The sequence below is a fragment of the Bufo gargarizans genome, chromosome 5, assembly GCF_014858855.1.
Source record: "Bufo gargarizans isolate SCDJY-AF-19 chromosome 5, ASM1485885v1, whole genome shotgun sequence".
NCBI lineage: Eukaryota > Metazoa > Chordata > Amphibia > Anura > Bufonidae > Bufo > Bufo gargarizans.
Window position 1 is genome coordinate 364,255,865 of NC_058084.1, and position 19,846 is coordinate 364,275,710.

Sequence of the window (19,846 nt, forward strand, 5' to 3'; positions counted from 1 at the left end):
CCTGATATTTATGATTTAATAGGTCATCAATATTAAAAGCCTTTAGAACCCCTTTAAACATTATGTGACATTTGATAAATTTGATGCAAATTACGGAACGCAGACTCCTGCAAAACTGACTATAAAAATGCTCTCCTCCTTTGTGTAGGCTGAAGATATAGGTCAATACATAATAAGATACTATGGGAGGAGGGTGGTTTTTGGAGGTCTTTTCTCCACTCATGGCAGATCATGCATTTTCATGCTGAAAATTGACTCTAATATAAGGACTTATATGTGTTCTTAGGGTTTCTTTAGAAGAAGCATTCAACAAAACATCCAGTACAAAAAGTGCCTCAAGAATGAGAGCTGTTCTATCATGAGGATGAACCGAAATCGCTGCCAGCAATGTCGTTTCAAGAAGTGTCTGTCTGTCGGCATGTCAAGAGATGGTATGTACCAATCGAGCATCCATTGTTTTCCTTCAATATTTCTTTATATTTGACGAACCTTGTAATTATGAAACCCCCACCTCATAGCGTTGTATGGAGTTGTTCTGCGGAAGTTGGAGGTTTAAATAGAAGTGTAAAGTTCTTATCAAAATATACCTGTGTGGAATACTGTAAGAATTGTGTGCTATTATAGAGATCCATATGTACAAACCCTAATGTAAATGACACAACAGTATAAAGCTGGCCATAAACAATGGTAGGCTCAGCCCACACACTAATGTGTGTGAGGAGCTTCAACTCTCCCCGACAGATGATGTTGGGGGAGACAACAATCAGGCAAAACGAATATCCGATCCTTTTGTTCTCCCGGGAGATAAGCTGTCGCCAGAGGTGTCTTCGCTTCCCCCATAGAATACACAGACGAAGCCGAACGTGTGTGTGTGTGTATATGGGTAAGCCAGGAGGGAGTCTAGAGAGATAGCTGTTGACAGCTATTGAATTTATATGGGCAACTTAAAAGGGTTTTCCGAGATTTTATTGATGACCTAGTTTTAAATTAGAGGGGCAAAGGTTTAAAAGTAATATCAGGAAGTATTACTTTACTGAGAGAGTAGTGGATGCATGGAATAGCCTTCCTGCAGAAGTGGTAGCTGCAAATACAGTGAAGGAGTTTAAGCATGCATGGGATAGGCATAAGGCCATCCTTCATATAAGATAGGGCCAGGGGCTATCCATAGTATTCAGTATATTGGGCAGACTGGATGGGCCAAATGGTTCTTATCTGCCGACACATTCTATGTTCTATGGATGGTGCCGCCACTACACAGCTTCTTCCATTGTTGCTGCTTTCATTGAAGTGAATCGGGGCAGCACTGCAGTAACCAGCTCCATCCACTACATAAAGGACAGAGCTTATATAGCTGTAAAGAATAAATCAAGGCAACTGGACTTACTGTAGATTTCTTGAAAACGTTTCACTCGTTCTTCCCACAAGCTTTCTCAATTCTGAATGACTGTACAAAAATTCTGGGAATAAATATATAACTGAATCAACATCTGGTAATTATACCCAGCATTGGGTGTTGATTCCATTATCCTAATTGGAGTCAGTAGGTGATAAAGACTTCCCAGAAAAAGTTGTCAAGACAGCATTGTATGTGGCAGACAATAGATGTCTAACCCCCCCCCCCCCCCGCCTCTATTCAAGCTTGGCTTCTCCATTTTTACGTAGATGGCCTCCTTTACGCCTCGTTTGTACCAATCGACCTCCTTATCCAAGGAGCTTCTATTTCCGGCACAAAGCTGCTCTAAACCAGCTAATCAGAGGGGTGGCAGGGAGTGGGACCCCCGCCAATCAAATAATTATGGCTTATCCTGAGGATAGGCCATCAATAGTAAAATCCTGGACATCCCTTTTAAATGGATTTTCCAACTGATTTAAAAATTTCCAGAAAACCCCCAAATGTGTTAAACTAATGTAAGATCATATATTAACCTCTTTATCCATTGCCATTTCCAGCTCTGCCGCTCTGATCACTGGCCTCAGTGGTATACAGCATGAGACCACTGAGGCCAGTGAATGGCTGCAGTGATTGCATGGAGTTAATGGCTGCAGTCTGTAAACACAGGGCAGAGGTGGCGGCAGTGGAAACGGCAGGGGATAAAGTGGTGTGCATACAATATTTTATCATTTTAACACATTTTGTGACTTTAAGTTTTATGTTTTTTAACAGGCGTGGGAATTCAAGTAACGATCTCTCTCTTTTGACTTTTTATGTCCTTCCTTGACAGCTGTTCGTTTCGGGCGCATTCCAAAACGTGAAAAGCAGAGAATGCTGATGGAGATGCAGACTGCTATGAAGACCATGATGAACAGCCAGTTTGTTAGCTCAGGACACCAAGAAGCACTGCCAGATTACCAAGCTTCACCTTCACTTTTGCCACTTGTGCCCCCACCTGTTCAAGAAAAGTTGGACACTAGTGGTCACAATTACTCAGATAAAAGCCTCACTCTACCTGCATCTTCTTCTCTTCCTCCTCCTCCTCCATCATTTGATGTTAGCAAAGAAGATGTTATTGGTACAGTAACTAGGGCTCATAGAGAAACTTTCATGTATAACCAGGAGTCTTCCAAAATCAAAAATGAAGCAAACCACCAGATAGAAGAAAGAATGAATAATGTAAAATGCATCAACAAAAGCAACAATATCTACTCCAATAATGGTCTCAGCACTGCTCGCTGTCCCGCTAGTGGAAACCAGAATCATATAAATGAACAGCACAGAGAGAAGAACATGGCTGGTTATTCTAACATCCACGCTGTTTGTTACTCCAATGACAATAATATAAACATTTCCAATGGCTTCTCCCACAAAGATTTCAGCAGAGGAGCCATGCTTGATGTACCACAGGCTGAACATATGAATGGCTACTCCTGCAAGAGGGGAAGGAGAATGCATCTGGTACAGAATTCATTGCTTTCTTTTTTATTGCTAGAAAAAGCAAAGCGGTTTTCCAGCCGCTGAAATTATTTTAAAACCAGCTCACAGTACCATACCCCCTGCCAATCCCATTCCAGTACTTTATGGGCCCCCCTTGTTCCTGGCTCAGCCAATTTCTGACTTCGATGGTGACCTACCTCAGCCATTTCCTATGTGTTGAGATGGTACCAGGAAGTGGACACCAGCAGCAGCCCGTAATCTTTGGAATAGGAGTGGCAGGGTAATGGTGCGATGATGGGGAGTATCCCTTATTTTATTGTTTTAGTCCAATCTGAGCCCACATTTTCAGTGGCTGGACAACCCCATTACATTTTTTAATCACATTTTCTTAGTTTGATACCATTTCATCAATAGTGTAGCTATCTTCTAAAAATCACCCCAATATGTTCATGAGCATTAAAGGCTTTCCTGGTCTGTGTGAGTCTTCTTCCTAGGTTGACAGAGGTCAGTTACTCAGGCCTGTATGGCAAGTTCAGGTTAAACAGGATAATTTTTGGAAATACACTTACTGACAAAAATAAATAAAATAACGCACCACGATAGAAATGTTGGATTGCTGCAAAACTCGGCATGCAGTTATGTCTCAAGTCTTGCCACAAGAGGGCGTAAAAGTGCTTCCCCAGTGTTCCATAAAATGGCTTCTAGAGGCTACTTTTTGGTAGTGTACCTCTTAGTGAGAGATAGTTTACATACCTCAATTTGCCCAATTGACAGACTCTGAGTGCGCATCTGTGGACCAACAGAAGCAGGATGGTCATTAGAACAAATTGTCCACTATCTAGGCAGTTCTGACCTAGCTGTTAGGAGGTGGTTATTAAGCAGTGGTTATGTGAGGGTGTTCACACAAGGCAAATGGCTTCAGGGCAACCCAAACAGACCACCAATAGAGAGGATCCTTGGATTCACTAACCAGATTGAGCAGCTCCCACAGTTTCATTGTCCACCACGCAGACACAGTTGGCTCCTTCGTTACATGGTTGGGTTTGAGTATGGAAGCCTCTTGGTGAGCGCTTCAATCTGGCCTTTGCTACAGAGGGATTCACTGTCCTAAATGGTCTGATGACCTGGGGAGCCATCACATATGACAGTCTGCACCCCTAGTAGTGATACGAGGAACACTAACAGCTTAGCATTATGTGCAGGACATCCTGCAGCCACATGTGTTGCGCCTCATGTCAGGGCTTCAAACTGGCATTTATCAGCAGGATAATGCTTGGCTACACACAGCAAGGGTTTCCCAGGAATGTCTTCTCCACATTGTAACACTTCCTTGGCTTCCCCAGTTGCCAGATTTATCGCCAGTTGAGCATCTATGAGACCAGCTTTGGCAACTGCAAGTTTGCAGGATCTACAGATTCAGCTGCAACATATGTGGGCAAATGTGCTGCAGAATTCCATGCAGAACCTGTATGCCTCCTTACCCAACCCATTTCATATTGTGTCCAGGCTAGAGGTGGCCCAACAGGGTACTAGAGTCTCCTTTCAGTTCTACAGTTTTACCAAATAAACCTATCCTTTCACTCTGATATTGTAATCACTTGCATCTATCATTATTACATTTCCTCCTATAATGTTTCATTCAATTCCAGCATCTCCTTGGGGCTTTATTTTTTTGTCAATGATTTTGTCTACTGATTTCCACCTTGATTTGGATTTTGCATCATATTCTTACTACTTTTATACATTTTACAGGTTTGCCCTATGAGCATGTCTCCGTTCATGGACCCAAATAAATCAGGACCTCAAATCTGGGAAGAGTTCTCTGTGAGTTTCACCCCGGCTGTAAAGGAGGTTGTCGATTTTGCCAAGCGCATTCCAGGATTTAAAGATCTTTCCCAGTATGATCAGGTCAACCTGCTGAAGGCTGGAACTTTTGAGGTTAGAATTTGATTATGAACATTTTGCTTCACTTATCCACAGGATACAATAACAACAATCAAAATATAATTATCCAGTTAAAAAAAGTTCAAAATGAATTACCCAACTGGTTCCCGCAGCTCCAGACTTCAGTCTCCAAGTCCTTATTCACAATCTTGAAAAATACCGCAACACTCTTCTTTTACCAGCAAAGTGTAAACTTTATTCACCAAACATAGTAGTGGCGTTTTGAATGATATTGATCTGTGTGATTCGAAATGTCGCTGCTATGTTTGGTGAATAACGTTTACAATTTGCTGCTAAAAGAAGAGTGCTGCTATCTTTTCAAAATTGGTTATCCACAGGATAGCTATTAAGTGTCTCCAGGGGTCCCGATGATCAGCTGCTGCCCGCTTCAGAGCTCTTCTTGGAGTATTGAAGTGCAGATGTTGCTGTAGTGGAATAGACAAAACCGTTATATAGCCAGGGATCAATCCAACATAATTTCACAAGAACCTGACACCGCAAAAACATTTTCCTTAGTGGTTCATGTTCATCTACTGTTCATGTGTCAGGAGGCTGTATTTGCCCATTTTTATTAATTAATTTCAATTATATAATTCTTGCAAAAAGACATTCAAATGTATTAAACTCCCTTATTAACCTCCTCTTCTCCCCCATGGGTGTAAGAAAAGACAAAAGCCTTTATCCGTTTTCTGCTTTTATTTCCAAGAATCACTTTTTCATATCACATAATTTCATCTACTTCTGATCCCTTTTCTCCTACTTTAGATGTTTCCCTGGCTGCCCATTTCGTAGATGTTATTAATCGGGCTATAAATACTAATTTATCATTGAGCACAGTGGGCCTTCCTCTTCTGAGGCCTTCATCTCACCTAATATTGCTCAGGAAAATCTGTCTCTTCAAAGACTATCTGGACTTTTTTCTGCATTCCCACCACACATGTTCAAGATCTGCTCCTGTTAACTCACATCTATTACATTTATCCACGGCATGCAACCCCATTTTATATAATCTATTAGGTGAATCATACAATTTAAGTATTATAAAGTTTCTATTACCCTTTGTGACATTGAAGTCAAGTACCGTATTAAAAACCTATTACCAATCACTTTCATCCATTTTGCAATCAAATGCAACTCTGTGTACTCTTACAGTTCAGTCATTAGTGCTTTGTATATCTGTGACACAACTTCTTAAACTACAGATTTAGCAAGAACTAATGTGTGTTATTAATATTGAATCTTTCTTCATCCAACGTGCTAGTGCACCAGAGGCTGCAGAAAACAGCTGATCGGCGGGGTGTTGGACCCCTAACCATCAGATATTGAAGACCTATCCTGAGGCTAGATCATCAATATCAGGAGCCTGATAAAAATGTCACTATACACAATCATGTACTGGGAAATATGAAGCCTGCATTTTGTAAATTTTCACCCCTGGGGGCCTTTCAGGGGGGACTCCCATGTGGCCAGACCTGTGGAGAAAAATCATACTTATCTGCTCTCCTCTGTTGGGTTCCAGCTTCTTCGCTTTCCCCACACCTTTCTGGTCTCCCCGTGTCAGCAACTAGTTTGACACAGGTCACACAGCCAACTACTGGCCACGGCGGGGACATGTCCCCCATGCATCACGTGACACTGTGACATGATGCATGGGGGACATGTCACCACTGCGGCCAGACATTTGCTGCCCCAGCCATAACATCCACTTTGACATGGGGAGACCAAAGAGGTGCAGTAGAGTTGGGGGAGAAAAGAAGGCAGGACCCAGCGGCATGGAGCAGGTAAGTATGCTTTCCCCTTTAGGTCTGGCCATTTGGGGGGGCCTCCTAAAAGACTATTGGGGGTTAACAGCTCCTTTAATGATGACCATAAATATCAAAGTTTGTTACCATCTTTTCTTTTGTTTTGCCAGGTATTGATGGTACGGTTCGCATCATTATTTGATGCAAAGGAGCGTACTGTTACTTTTCTTAGCGGAAAGAAGTACAGTGTGGATGAGCTGCGCTCTATGGGAGCTGGGGAGCTGCTCAACTCTGTTTTTGAATTCAGTGAGAAGCTTAGTGCTCTGCAGCTTAGTGAGGAGGAGATGAGTTTGTTTACAGCAGTTGTCCTCGTCTCTGCTGGTAAGATCTAAAGGATACTTTCTCTTTTTCTCCTCTTCTAACAGATCCTAATCACTGTGTCATTTATTGCAAATGCAGTGTCGTTGAGTACAAAAAAATCCTTAAAGAGGACTTGTCACCAAAAAATGCAATGCAATCTGAAAGCACCAAAGATATATGTTTGTAGGAAAAGATTCAGTAAAACTTGTAATTATTACATTTACATCTGCAGCCCTGTGAAGTGCTATTGGTACAGGAGGGAGGTGTTATCAGTGATTGACAGCTAGCTCTTATACACACAATGCTGTCAATCACTGATAACCCCTCCCTCCTGTACTGATAGCTGTTCACAGGGGGTAGAAAAAGCAAAGATATAAATGTATAAATTACAGGTTTTACTGAATCTTTTCCCACAAAACGAAATATCAATCTGCTCGGCCCCTCCTGCTCTACAACATGGTGCTGTCAGATTGTATAGCATTTTTTGGTGACAGATCCTCTTTAACCACTTCAGCCCCCCTAGCTGAAACCCCCTTAATGACCAGGCCACTTTTTACACTTCTGCACTACACTACTTTCACCGTTTATTGCTCGGTCATGCAACTTACCACCCAAATGAATTTTACCTCCTTTTCTTCTCACTAATAGAGCTTTCATTTGGTGGTATTTCATTGCTGCTGACATTTTTACTTTTTTTGTTATTAATCGAAATTTAAAGATTTTTTTGCAAAAAAATGACATTTTTCACTTTCAGTTGTAAAATTTAGCAAAAAAAAGACATCCATATATACATTTTTCGCCAAATTTATTGTTCTACATGTCTTTGATAAAAAAAAAAATGTTTGGGTAAAAAAAAAAATGGTTTGGGTAAAAGTTATAGCGTTTACAAACTATGGTACAAAAATGTGAATTTCCGCTTTTTGGAACAGCTCTGACTTTCTGAGCACCTGTCATGTTTCCTGAGGTTCTACAATGCCCAGAAAGTACAAACACCCCACAAATGACCCCATTTCGGAAAGTAGACACCCTAAGGTATTCACTGATGGGCATAGTGAGTTCATAGAACTTTTTATTTTTTGTCACAAGTTAGCGGAAAATGATGATTTATTTTTTATTTTATTTTTTTCTTACAAAGTCTCATATTCCACTAACTTGTGACAAAAAATAAAAAATTCTAGGAACTCGCCATGCCCCTCACGGAATACCCTGAGGTGTCTTCTTTCCAAAATGGGTTCACTTGTGGGGTAGTTATACTGCCCTGGCATTTTAGGGGCCCATATGCGTGAGAAGTAGTTTGCAATCAAAATCTGTAAAAAATGATCGGTGAAATCCGAAAGGTGCTCTTTGGAATGTGTGCCCCTTTGCCCACCTAGGCTGCAAAAAAGTGTCACACATGTGTTATCGCCGTACTCAGGAGAAGTTGGGGAATGTGTTTTGGGGTGTCATTTTACATATACCCATGCAGGGTGAGATAAATATCTTGGTCAAATGCCAACTTTGTATAAAAAAATGGGAAATGTTGTCTTTTGCCAAGATATTTCTCTCATCCAGCATGGGTATATGTAAAATGACACCCCAAAACACATTCCCCAACTTCTCCCGAGTACGGCGATACCAGATGTGTGACACTTTTTTGCAGCCTAGGTGGGCAAATGGGCACACATTCCAAAGAGCACCTTTCGGATTTCACCGGTCATTTTTTACAGATTTTGATTGCAAAGTTCTTCTCACGCATATGGGCCCCTAAAATGCCAGGGCAATATAACTACCCCACAAGTGAACCCATTTTGGAAAGAAGACACCCCAGGGTATTCCGTGAGGGGCATGGCGAGTTCCTAGAATTTTTTATTTTTTGTCACAAGTTAGTAAAATATGAGACTTTGTAAGGAAAAATAAAAAAATCATCATTTTCCGCTAACTTGTGACAAAAAATAAAAAATTCTAGGAACTCGCCATGCCCCTCACGGAATACCCTGAGGTGTCTTCTTTCCAAAATGGGTTCACTTGTGGGGTAGTTATACTGCCCTGGCATTTTAGGGGCCCATATGCGTGAGAAGTAGTTTGCAATCAAAATCTGTAAAAAATGATCGGTGAAATCCGAAAGGTGCTCTTTGGAATGTGTGCCCCTTTGCCCACCTAGGCTGCAAAAAAGTGTCACACATGTGGTATCGCCGTACTCAGGAGAAGTTGGGGAATGTGTTTTGGGGTGTCATTTTACATATACCCATGCAGGGTGAGATAAATATCTTGGTCAAATGCCAACTTTGTATAAAAAAATGGGAAATGTTGTCTTTTGCCAAGATATTTCTCTCATCCAGCATGGGTATATGTAAAATGACACCCCAAAACACATTCCCCAACTTCTCCCGAGTACGGCGATACCAGATGTGTGACACTTTTTTGCAGCCTAGGTGGGCAAATGGGCACACATTCCAAAGAGCACCTTTCGGATTTCACCGGTAATTTTTTTACAGATTTTGATTGCAAAGTTCTTCTCACGCATATGGGCCCCTAAAATGCCAGGGCAGTATAACTACCCCACAAGTGAACCCATTTTGGAAAGAAGACATCCCAGGGTATTCCGTGAGGGGCATGGCGAGTTCCTAGAATTTTTTATTTTTTGTCACAAGTTAGTAAAATATGAGACTTTGTAAGGAAAAATAAAAAAATCATCATTTTCCGCTAACTTGTGACAAAAAATAAAAAATTCTAGGAACTCGCCATGCCCCTCACAGAATACCTTGGGGTGTCTTCTTTCCAAAATGGGGTCACTTGTGGGGTAGTTATTTGACCAAGATATTTGACCAAGATATTTATCTCACCCAGCATGGGTATATGTAAAATGACTCCCCAACTTCTCCTGAGTACGGCGATACCACATGTGTGACACTTTTTTGCAGCCTAGATGCGCAAAGCGGCCCAAATTCCTTTTAGGAGGGCATTTTTAGACATTTGGATCCCAGACTTCTTCTCACGCTTTCGGGCCCCTAAAATGCCAGGGCAGTATAAATACCCCACATGTGACCCCATTTTGGAAAGAAGACACCCCAAGGTATTCAATGAGGGGCATGGCGAGTTCATAGAATTTTCTTTTTTTTTGGGCACAAGTTAGCGGAAATTGATTTTTTTTGGTATTTTCTCACAAAGTCTCCCTTTCCGCTAACTTGGGACAAAAATTTCAATCTTTCATGGACTCAATATGCCCCTCATGGAATACCTTGGGGTGTCTTCTTTCCGAAATGGGGTCACATGTGGGGTATTTATACTGCACTGGCATTTTAGGTGCCCTAAAGCGTGAGAAGAAGTCTGGAATAGAAATGTCTAAAAAATTTTACGCATTTGGATTCCGTGAGGGGTATGGTGAGTTCAATCGTGAGATTTTATTTTTTGACACAAGTTAGTGGAATATGAGACTTTGTAAGAAAAAAAAAACAAAAAAACAATTTCCGCTAACTTGGGCAAAAAAATGTCTGAATGGAGCCTTACAGGGGGGTGATAAATGACAGGGGGGTGATCACCCATATAGACTCCCTGATCACCCCCCTGTCATTGATCACCCCCCTGTAAGGCTCCATTCAGACGTCCGTATGATTTTTACGGCTCTACGGATACATGGATCGGATCCGCAAAACACATACGGACGTCTGAATGGAGCCTTACAGGGGGGTGATTAATGACAGGGGGGTGATCAATGACAGGGGGTGATCAGGGAGTGTATATGAGGTGATCACCCCCCTGTCATTGATCACCCCCCTGTAAGGCTCCATTCAGACGTCCGTATGTGTTTTGCGTATCCGATCCGTGGATCCGTAAAAATCATACGGGCGTCTGAATGGAGCCTTACAGAGGGGTGATCAATGACAGGGGGTGATCAGGGAGTGTATATGAGGTGATCACCCCCCTGTCATTGATCACCCCCCTGTAAGGCTCCATTCAGAGGTCCGTATGTGTTTTGCGGATCCGATCCATGTATCCGTGGATCCGTAAAAATCATACGGACGTCTGAATGGAGCCTTACAGGGGGGTGATCAATGACAGGGGGGTGATCAGGGAGTGTATATGAGGTGATCACCCCCCTGTAAGGCTCCATTCAGATGTCCGTATGTGTTTTGCGGATCCGATCCATGTATCCGTGGATCCGTAAAAATCATACGGACGTCTGAATGGAGCCTTACAGGGGGGTGATCAATGACAGGGGGGTGATCAGGGAATCTATATGGGTGATCACCTCCCTGTCATTGATCACCCCCCTGTAAGGCTCCATTCAGACGTCCGTACGTGTTTTGCGGATCCGATCCATGTATCCGTAAAAATCATACGGACATCTGATTGGAGCCTTACAGGGGGGTGATCAATGACAGGGGGGTGATCAGGGAATCTATATGGGTGATCACCTGCCTGTCATTGATCACCCCCCTGTAAGGCTCCATTCAGACGTCCGTATGTGTTTTGCGGATCCGATCCATGTATCCGTGGATCTGTAAAAATCATACGGATGTCTGAATGGAGCCTTACAGGGGGGTGATCAATGACAGGGGGGTGATCAATGACAGGGGGGTGATCAGGGAGTCTATATGGGGTGATCAGGGGTTCATAAGGGGTTAATAAGTGACAGGGGGGGGTGTGTAGTGTAGTGGTGTTTTGTGGTACTTTACTGAGCTACCTGTGTCCTCTGGTGGTCGATCCAAGCAAAAGGGACCACCAGAGGACCAGGTAGCAGGTATATTAGACGCTGTTATCAAAACAGCGTCTAATATACCTGTTAAGGGTTAAAAAAATCGCATCTCCAGTCTGCCAGCGAACGATCGCCGCTGGCAGGCTGGAGATCCTGTCTCTTACCTTCCGATCCTGTGAACGTGTGCGCCTGCGCCCAATGACATACCCCAGGTACTTAGTCTCCTCTAACCCTATCGTGCATTTTTTGGGGTTAGGGGTTAGCCCAGCCTTCCTAAGGGAGTCAACTACAGCCTGTACTTTGGGTAGGTGACTTTCCCAGTCGGTATTGTGCATGACGATATCGTCCAGGTACGCCAAAGCGTACCGACAATGTGGACGAAGTACAATATTCATTAGCCTTTGAAAGGTGGTGGGGGCGCCATGCAAACCAAAGGGTAACACCTTGTACTGATATAGCCCCCCCGGTGTGATGAAGGCAGTTTTCTCTTTAACAGCCTCTGTTAAGGCCACCTGCTAATACCCTTTCGTGAGGTCCAAAACTGAAAAATATCGGGCTTGTCCTGACCTTTCAATTAGCTTGTCGAGGCATGGGATATGCATCGAACTTAGAAATCTCGTTAAAAGTCGTTACAAAACTGTAACATTCCGTCCGGTTTGGGTATCATTACTATAGGGCTGGCCCTCTCACTTTTAGACTCCTATATGACGTCTGGTTGCAGCATTAGTTGTAGTTCCTCTGAGATGGCTTGTCGCCGAGCCTCGGGTACCCGGTATGGTTTTAACCAGACCTTCGCCTGAGGCTCAGTGACAAGGTAATGCTGAATTGTGAAAGTGCGTCCAGGGAGATCCGAGAACACATCCGTGTTCCGGCTAATAAACTCCCTGGCCTCCTGAGCCTGCTTAGAGGAGAGGCTGTCAGCAATTCTTACTGTTGCAGCCTCTTCCCTTGCTTGAGACAGAGGGTCCGAAACCGCTTCCCCTAGAAAACCTGGCCTCAGGCTGCCTTCAGTACAGGTTTCCCTATCTTTCCACGGTTTGAGTAAATTCACATGGTACACCTGCTCCAGCTTTTGTCGCCCTGGCTGGTGTACCTTGTAGTTTATCTCTCCAATTTTCTCAAGTACCTCATGGAGCCCCTGCCACCTGGCCAGGAACTTACTGTCCACGGTCGGCACCAGAACCAAAACCCAATCACCCGGGTTAAAGATCTGCACTCGAGCCTGCCGATTGTAGATCTGACACTGGGCTCGCTGAGTGGCCTCCTTATGCTTCCTGACAAGAGGCAAAACGGTCTCTATCTGCTGTTGCATCTTGGTAATGCACTCACGGACACTTTTATGCAGAGTAGGTTGCTGTTCCCACGCCTCTTTGGCTATGTACAACAAACCACGAGGATGTCTGCCATATAGTAATTCGAAGGGCGAGAGCCCAGTAGAGGCCTGGGGCATCTCTCGCACAGCGAACATGAGATAGGGCAGAAGAAGGTCCCAGTCCTTCCCATCTTTAGACCCCACCCTTTTTAACATGGTTTTTATTGTTTTGTTAAACCTCTCAACGAGACTGCCTGTTTGCGGATGGTACACGAACGTCTGTAACTGTTTGATATGCAGCAACTTACAGAGTTCCCTCATGACCTTGGACATAAAAGGGGTCCCCCGGTCAATCAGAACCTCTTTAGGTAGCCCCACTCGGGAGAACATTTTCATTAGCTCCTTAGCTACAAGTTTAGCCGATGTATGTCGCAGTGGCACTGCCTCCGGGTACCGAGTGGCGTAGTCTAGGACGACCAAGATGTGTTGGTGTCCTCTAGCAGACTTCAGTACTGGGCCTACGAGGTCCATAGCGATTCGCTTAAACGGTGCCTCGATGATCGGGAGAGGTACCAAAGGACTGCGGAAAAGGTGCTGGGGGCTAGTTGCCTGGCAGGTCTGGCAAGACTTACAGAATTCGTCCACCTCTCTAAACACACTGGGCCAGTAAAACCGTTGTAATATCCGGCCCTGTGTTTTCTGCATTCCCAGATGACCCCAGAGAACATGTTGGTGGGCTAACTCTAACACGAGTTTGCGATAAGCCTGGGGCACCACCAACTGTTCAATGGGTTCACCCCACAGCTGGTTTACCCGATACAACATATCCTGCTGAACCACAAACCGGGGTAACACCGACTCTGCCCCAGCTTGTTGAGGTTCACCATCTACTATTAATACATTTTCCCAGGTTGTGCAGTGCCAAAATTATCCCCGGAGACATTAAGGTCTGCCAGCTCAGGCCCTGGCGGCAAGTCCTCTATGTCTCCCGCCATTACACTCAGTGGGGTTGTCTCCCCCTCTTCCACCGAAGTGGCGGTCACCCCAACCGCTGGCCCTTCGGCCTTGGGTTCCCAGGGTTCTGGCCTCCCCCGGAGCAAGGCCACTTTGCTGGGGTTACCCCTGTCTCATGTGTATCAGTCACTCTCGAGGCAGGCTCTCCCCATTATAAGTTCATAGTGTAGGTTTGTGGCAACTGCCACTTCATGAGTCCACCTGCCGGCCCCGTGGTTAGAGACATTAGGGCAGTGGGATAGTCTTTTAAGTCCCTATGAATGCACATGACCCCGACTTTCCGGCCAGTATACTCAGCGTACTGTACCAGTGAAGCCTTTACTAGGGACACCAGACTCCCTGAGTCCAGCAGAGCCTCCACTGGAGTGTCTCCCACTTCCACCTGGCACAAGTGGTTTAGAGTTTCTGGGGTACCCGCTGCACACAGCTTCCTGGCATATAACGACTGACGGAAGCCATAGTTCGTGTCCATGGGTTTCACCTTATGTGGACATTCAGCTCGAACATGGCCAGGCTCCTGACACCGCCAGCAGACTATCGGAGCCGGGTCCACAGGGGGTACATTCGGGGCGGGTTTGGTTGGCACAAGTCCTCTGGTCTGGGGTGAAGATTTATGGGGTTTAACTGCCCCCTCCCGAAAGAACCCCCCTTAAGATTCTTAGTAGCCTTGTAGCGCTCCACCAGGTCCACCATCTCCAGGGCATTGCCAGGAGACATCTGGCTGATCCAGTGCTGGAGAGGGGGTGGCAGAGCCCTCCAGAAGATATCGACCAATAGTCTATCCAGCATAGCCGTGACACTCAGCACATCAGGCTGTAGCAACTTTTGCAAGAGGTGGAGTAAGTCATAATATTGGGGTCTCACGGGCTCAGCAGGCTTAAACCCCCACTGATGTACCCGCTGGGCCCAGAGCAACACATTCACCCCCCAGTCTGGCCAAAATCTCACCCTTTACTTTTTGGTAGTCGGCTGCTTGATTGTCCGGCAAGTCGAAATACACCCGCTGGGAATTGGAGCCTAGGAACAGAGCGACGACCTCGGCCCACTGGTCTCGGGGTAACTTCTCCCTTGTGGCCACTTTCTTGTACACCAGGTAGGTTTTGATGTCGTCTGCGGGTGTCATCTTAGGAATCGCTGCACATACTGCCTTCCGGGCATCGTGGACGCTCGGGGTCGCTCCTGCTGTCTGCAAAGCCTTCACATGTTGTAGCAGCAACTGGTTGGTCTCTTGCTGCTGCTTATTAGCCTCGCGTTGGTGCAGGTTTGTCTCCTGCTGCTGCAGATTAGCCTCCATGAGGGCCTTCACAACAGCCTCCATGTTGTCATGGGGGATGGGTAGTAATACAGCTGGTTTAATGTACGACATACAACCGTGCCTGAAAAAATGCAGAAACCCAAAATATTGGCGTTCACGCCAGCCTCACTGTTCTTCCCCACATCCTCCACTAATTGTGGGGATTCGCTCTGGTAGATGGGACAAGCGGGTGCAGTATAGAGGCAAAAACGGCAGCGTTTATTCACACTAGTTACAGGTTCACAGTATGACAGTCCATTTTCAGTATTGGTGTTAGTTCACACCCAAAACAGTTCATACAGAAAAACATTCACCTTTGATTCTGGATGTTTAATCCACACCGGCTGAATGCTCAGCCTCAGAAAGTCCACCTGCACGATTTAGGCGGCCTGCTCGCCCGACACACTGTCTTCAGCTTTCAGCCCACACACAGGCCTCAGATCTCAGCAGAGTTTCACACAGCTCCAGTGTCAGAGAGGAGTAATCCAGCCACCTGACACTGCTGGCTGTGGTTTTACAGGCCTGTCAAAACCCGGCCTGTACCGTGGGGAGTAGTCACCCACCCAGCACTTTGATTACTCCCAGTAAGAGCCGTCCTGGATCAGCTATTTAAAGCCATACTAGATAGCAAGGTGTCACACAGCAACTGCTGCTGACACATGAAAATTGGCTCTTACTCCACCGAGGCCAGGAACCTCGGTGACACATACCTATCATCCACGATCATTCCTTGTACCTTCTTACAATATATGTGTATATATATATATATATATATATATATACACACACACACACACACGTAGGCAGGTGCTGGCTGTATAATACAGCAGGCACCTGGCTGCAATGAAGGGGATCGGCGATTACGCTGAACCCGGTCATTTAACCACTTAGATGCCACAGTCAATAGCTATTGCAGCATCTATGGGTTAGCCCCTTCCCTCTGCCTTCCAATTGCAGTCCCTGCACTGAAATTGCGGGGCTCTGATCGGTTAAATTGACAGCCTGGAGCCTTCTGAAGGTTCCCAGGCTTGCCATGTTTAACTGCCTTGTAAAGCCGTTCCCGAGGCATGGCTCAGCAGACAGTGTCTCAGATTCTCACAGACCGCAATAGTATTTTATTGCAGTCTATGGGACAAGCGATAAGAACATTGCAGGTTCCAGTCAACTTAAGGAACTAAAGGTTACTGTAGAGAAAGTAAAAAACAAAAAAAACTCCCATAAAAAAAAAAAAATATTTAATTACCCCCTTTCCTAATTCCAAAATTTGCCTTTTATTCACCTTGTCCCCCCCCCAACAAAAATTTAATAAAAGTGATGAAAAAGCTATATATACTCCCAAAAATTGTACTAATAAAACTACAGTACGGCCCGCAAAAAACAAGCTGTCATATGGCTCTATAGATGAAAATATAAAGAAAAAGAAAAAGCTATGGCTCTGAGAAAATGGCGATGCAAAGAAAATTTTGATTGTTTTTCAAAGGTTTTTATTTGTTTAAGTAGTAAAACAAGAACATGAAAAAAGAGAGCGTCATTTTTAGCGCACACTGAACGCTGTAATATCCAAACCCCAAAAACCTTGGAATTTTTTTCCCTGTTTTACAAGACATAGTAAATTAAATGGTGCAATTAAAAAATACAACTTGTGCTGCCAAAAATAAGCCCTCATATGTTTATGTGAATGGAAAATTTAAAAAGGTATGGTTCTTGGAAAGGGAGAAAAAACAAGAATGCAAAACTGAAAATGAGCCTGCTCCTTAAGGGGTTAAGCAAGGCATAGGAACCATCAGAAAATCAATGTATTTATGTCTGATGGTATATATCACAAACAGATGACAGTCTATCTATCTATCTATGTATCAATGAAGTACAGTTTCCGGTCTTAGGAACCCAAAGATATCATACAATGTCCATACCTGGCAGCTAAATAATGACCATGATAGCAGGCTATTAGTGCCTTACTTCTTCCATCAAAAACTTCTGTTTTCTTATCCAGAGATTCTAAATTTCCTTCTTTTTTTCATTTCTAAAGGTTAATTCCATTTTGAATATTCGGGATATCGGCTTGAATATGATGTCTGTGTTGTGTTTGTAATTTTGGAAATTACTTATAACTTGTAATAGTGATATATATATACAGTACTGTAGTAATATTAAAGAAGCACTCCAGCAGTTTTGCACGTATAATGCAAACACACCAACCATATTCTAGCCATATTTGTTTCACCCCTGCTCAGTTGCATGAATACATTTTAAGCCTTTTCATTATGGGCAGCTGTCACGTGATCCCCAGTCTGACTACTAGTCCAGAGCTTGGTCTTCTGTATAGAAAGGCTTTTGGGCTCTTCTGTTTGGCTGACTTCCTGTGAACTACAGGATTACATCATCAATCTAATCCCTCCTAAGGTTCACTAAGAATGTCTGTATGTCCCACCATGCATAGAGTGCTAGGGAAGATATAATTTCTGTGTTATCTAATAGACCAGGAAGAGCCATGTGCAGAATCTCCATTGTATTCTATGAGATGCTGCTTCACACTACTGTCCGTTGCCTCCTACTTGTAAGAGCTGACAGGGAAAAACATATCCCAAGCAGGAGGTAGGGTAGGCAGGTTGAAACTGTATCATATAGGATACATTGAGACTCTGCAGATGGATTAGGAGACAGATGTTCTATGTCACTGATCTATCACTGGCTACTCTTATGTCACAGAGAAAGTGCAGTGTGATGAGACCCTGTCCCCTCTGTCTCAGCAAAGCTAGAGGCAGGATGGAAAATGTAGGCTACATTAGAGGAGCCACATCTGAGGAGAAGAAGAAATCAACATGGCAGACAACCCATAAATGGCATATCAGCTAAACAAGGCATACACACATGCCTGTACATAGCTTGTGCTGCACTATGTAATGCTGGAATGAGCCTTTAAAGCGTACCTGAGTTTTCAGGTATGCTTTGCACAATGGCTGTGCTTCTTTGTGTAATAATAACTTCCCTATTTTTAGCCATATTATTCCCTGTTTCAACTGCACAGCTAGATGCATTTCTGTCAGAAGTAGAGGGCGTCTCCCTTCTGTGGAATCTGCTGACACTGTACTGCTGTGATGTCCTTTCCCTTACTTCCCACTACTTTTTTTTCACCCCCGGAGCTCACAGAACAGATAAGGAGAGGGAAATCACAGTTACAGGCAGACAGGAGGCCCCTGTAATGTCCAGAAGCAGTCTAGAAGCAGTTTATTTATCAGGCTCAGGATCTTAAGCCCTGTCTCTGTTAGTAGGAACAGATCTTTCCTGACAGCAGGCATTGTACTGCAAATTAGGTGGAAGTGAGACCCCTAGTGGCCATGACTTTACTGCTTTTTTTCAGGTGGATGCAGTCATATTTTTTTTTTTATGAAGTGATATAGAAATGTGCTAGTTACACCATTCTCTATTAAATTAAATGAAATTGTGTGAATGTACAGTAACTCTTTAAGCAATGACTAGACCTTGACCTGATAAATCCTAATTTAATGTTACCCTTATCCATAGTTATTCTTATCCAAGTTACTTGAAACTTGAAGTATAGAAATAAGGCACATATGTAAGGAAATAATATGAGATGTCACTCCCATCATGTCTCAGAATTAAAGGGGTTGTCCAGGCTTTTTATATTGATGACCTATCCTCAGAATAGGACATCGATATCAGATCGGCTGTGGTCCGACACCCGGCACCCCCTCCATCTCTCTTCTCTCTTCCTGCAGCTGTTCTATAGACATACAGAAAGAGAGACGGGTGACGGCACGTGCACACTGCGTGCCCGGTCTCCTCATACAGCTGATCAGCGGGGGTGACGGGTGTTGGACCCCTGCCGATCTGATATTGATCACCTATCCTGAGGATAGGTAATCAATAGAAAAAGCCCGGACAGCCCCTTTAACCTTGGAAGTTACTTTGATCTGATTGGCACTCCTTGCCATGTTCTTCAAGAAACCGACAACAGCCCGGAACACATTTCTGGCCCTGAAGTTCCTACATTTCAAGCCTATTTAACATTTCTTTATCAGATGAACAATACATGCTAGAATAATGTCCTTAGTACAAGGTTGTGGAGAATTAGAAGAATTTACATTTCTGACTGCTTGTGTTTTATGTGCCACTTCTTCTCTAAACGTCCTTCCACTGAACAGTTAATATACTTATCTACTGGATGTATATCCTGTGCATATGATATCATAACTCGACCTTCCAATTACAAATAATATATTAGTATTATTTTTCTTTTGCCTTCTAGATCGCTCTGGTATTGAAAATGTAAACTCTGTTGAAGCATTACAAGAAACACTGATCCGTGCACTGAGGACTTTAATCATGAAAAACCATCCCAACGAGGCCTCCACCTTTACTAGGCTCCTCCTGAAGTTAGCAGACCTGCGTTCTCTCAATAACATGCACTCAGAGGAGCTTTTGGCTTTCAAAATTCACCCATAGGCCTATAAATGACTAACGTTCGACATCTACTGTATAATGTGTGACAGATTAGGAGTTCCTAAGGGTATGTCTGGAACAATACATCTATTACAAGTGCAAAAATAGCCTATAGAAGAGGAAGAGTCTTTTGTCAACTAAAGTATATGTGCAGCCCACTAGAAGTTAG

General features: G+C 43.9%; 1 protein-coding gene across 2 annotated transcripts in view; it reads left to right on the plus strand.

The window, feature by feature from the left end:
- NR1D2 (nuclear receptor subfamily 1 group D member 2) overlaps positions 1-19,698 on the plus strand; it is a 44,967-nt gene extending 25,269 nt beyond the window's left edge. The window contains exons 4-8 of one of the 2 annotated variants that reach the window (XM_044293018.1): positions 287-431; positions 2,223-2,893; positions 4,625-4,810; positions 6,729-6,939; positions 19,484-19,698. In XM_044293018.1, the coding sequence (XP_044148953.1) occupies positions 287-431; positions 2,223-2,893; positions 4,625-4,810; positions 6,729-6,939; positions 19,484-19,680 (1,410 nt within the window). In that variant the 3' untranslated portion in view covers positions 19,681-19,698. The remainder of the gene's footprint in view (positions 1-286; positions 432-2,222; positions 2,894-4,624; positions 4,811-6,728; positions 6,940-19,483) is intronic. The other variant, XM_044293019.1, reaches the window with a different exon arrangement.
- The last annotated feature ends 148 nt before the right edge of the window (positions 19,699-19,846 follow it).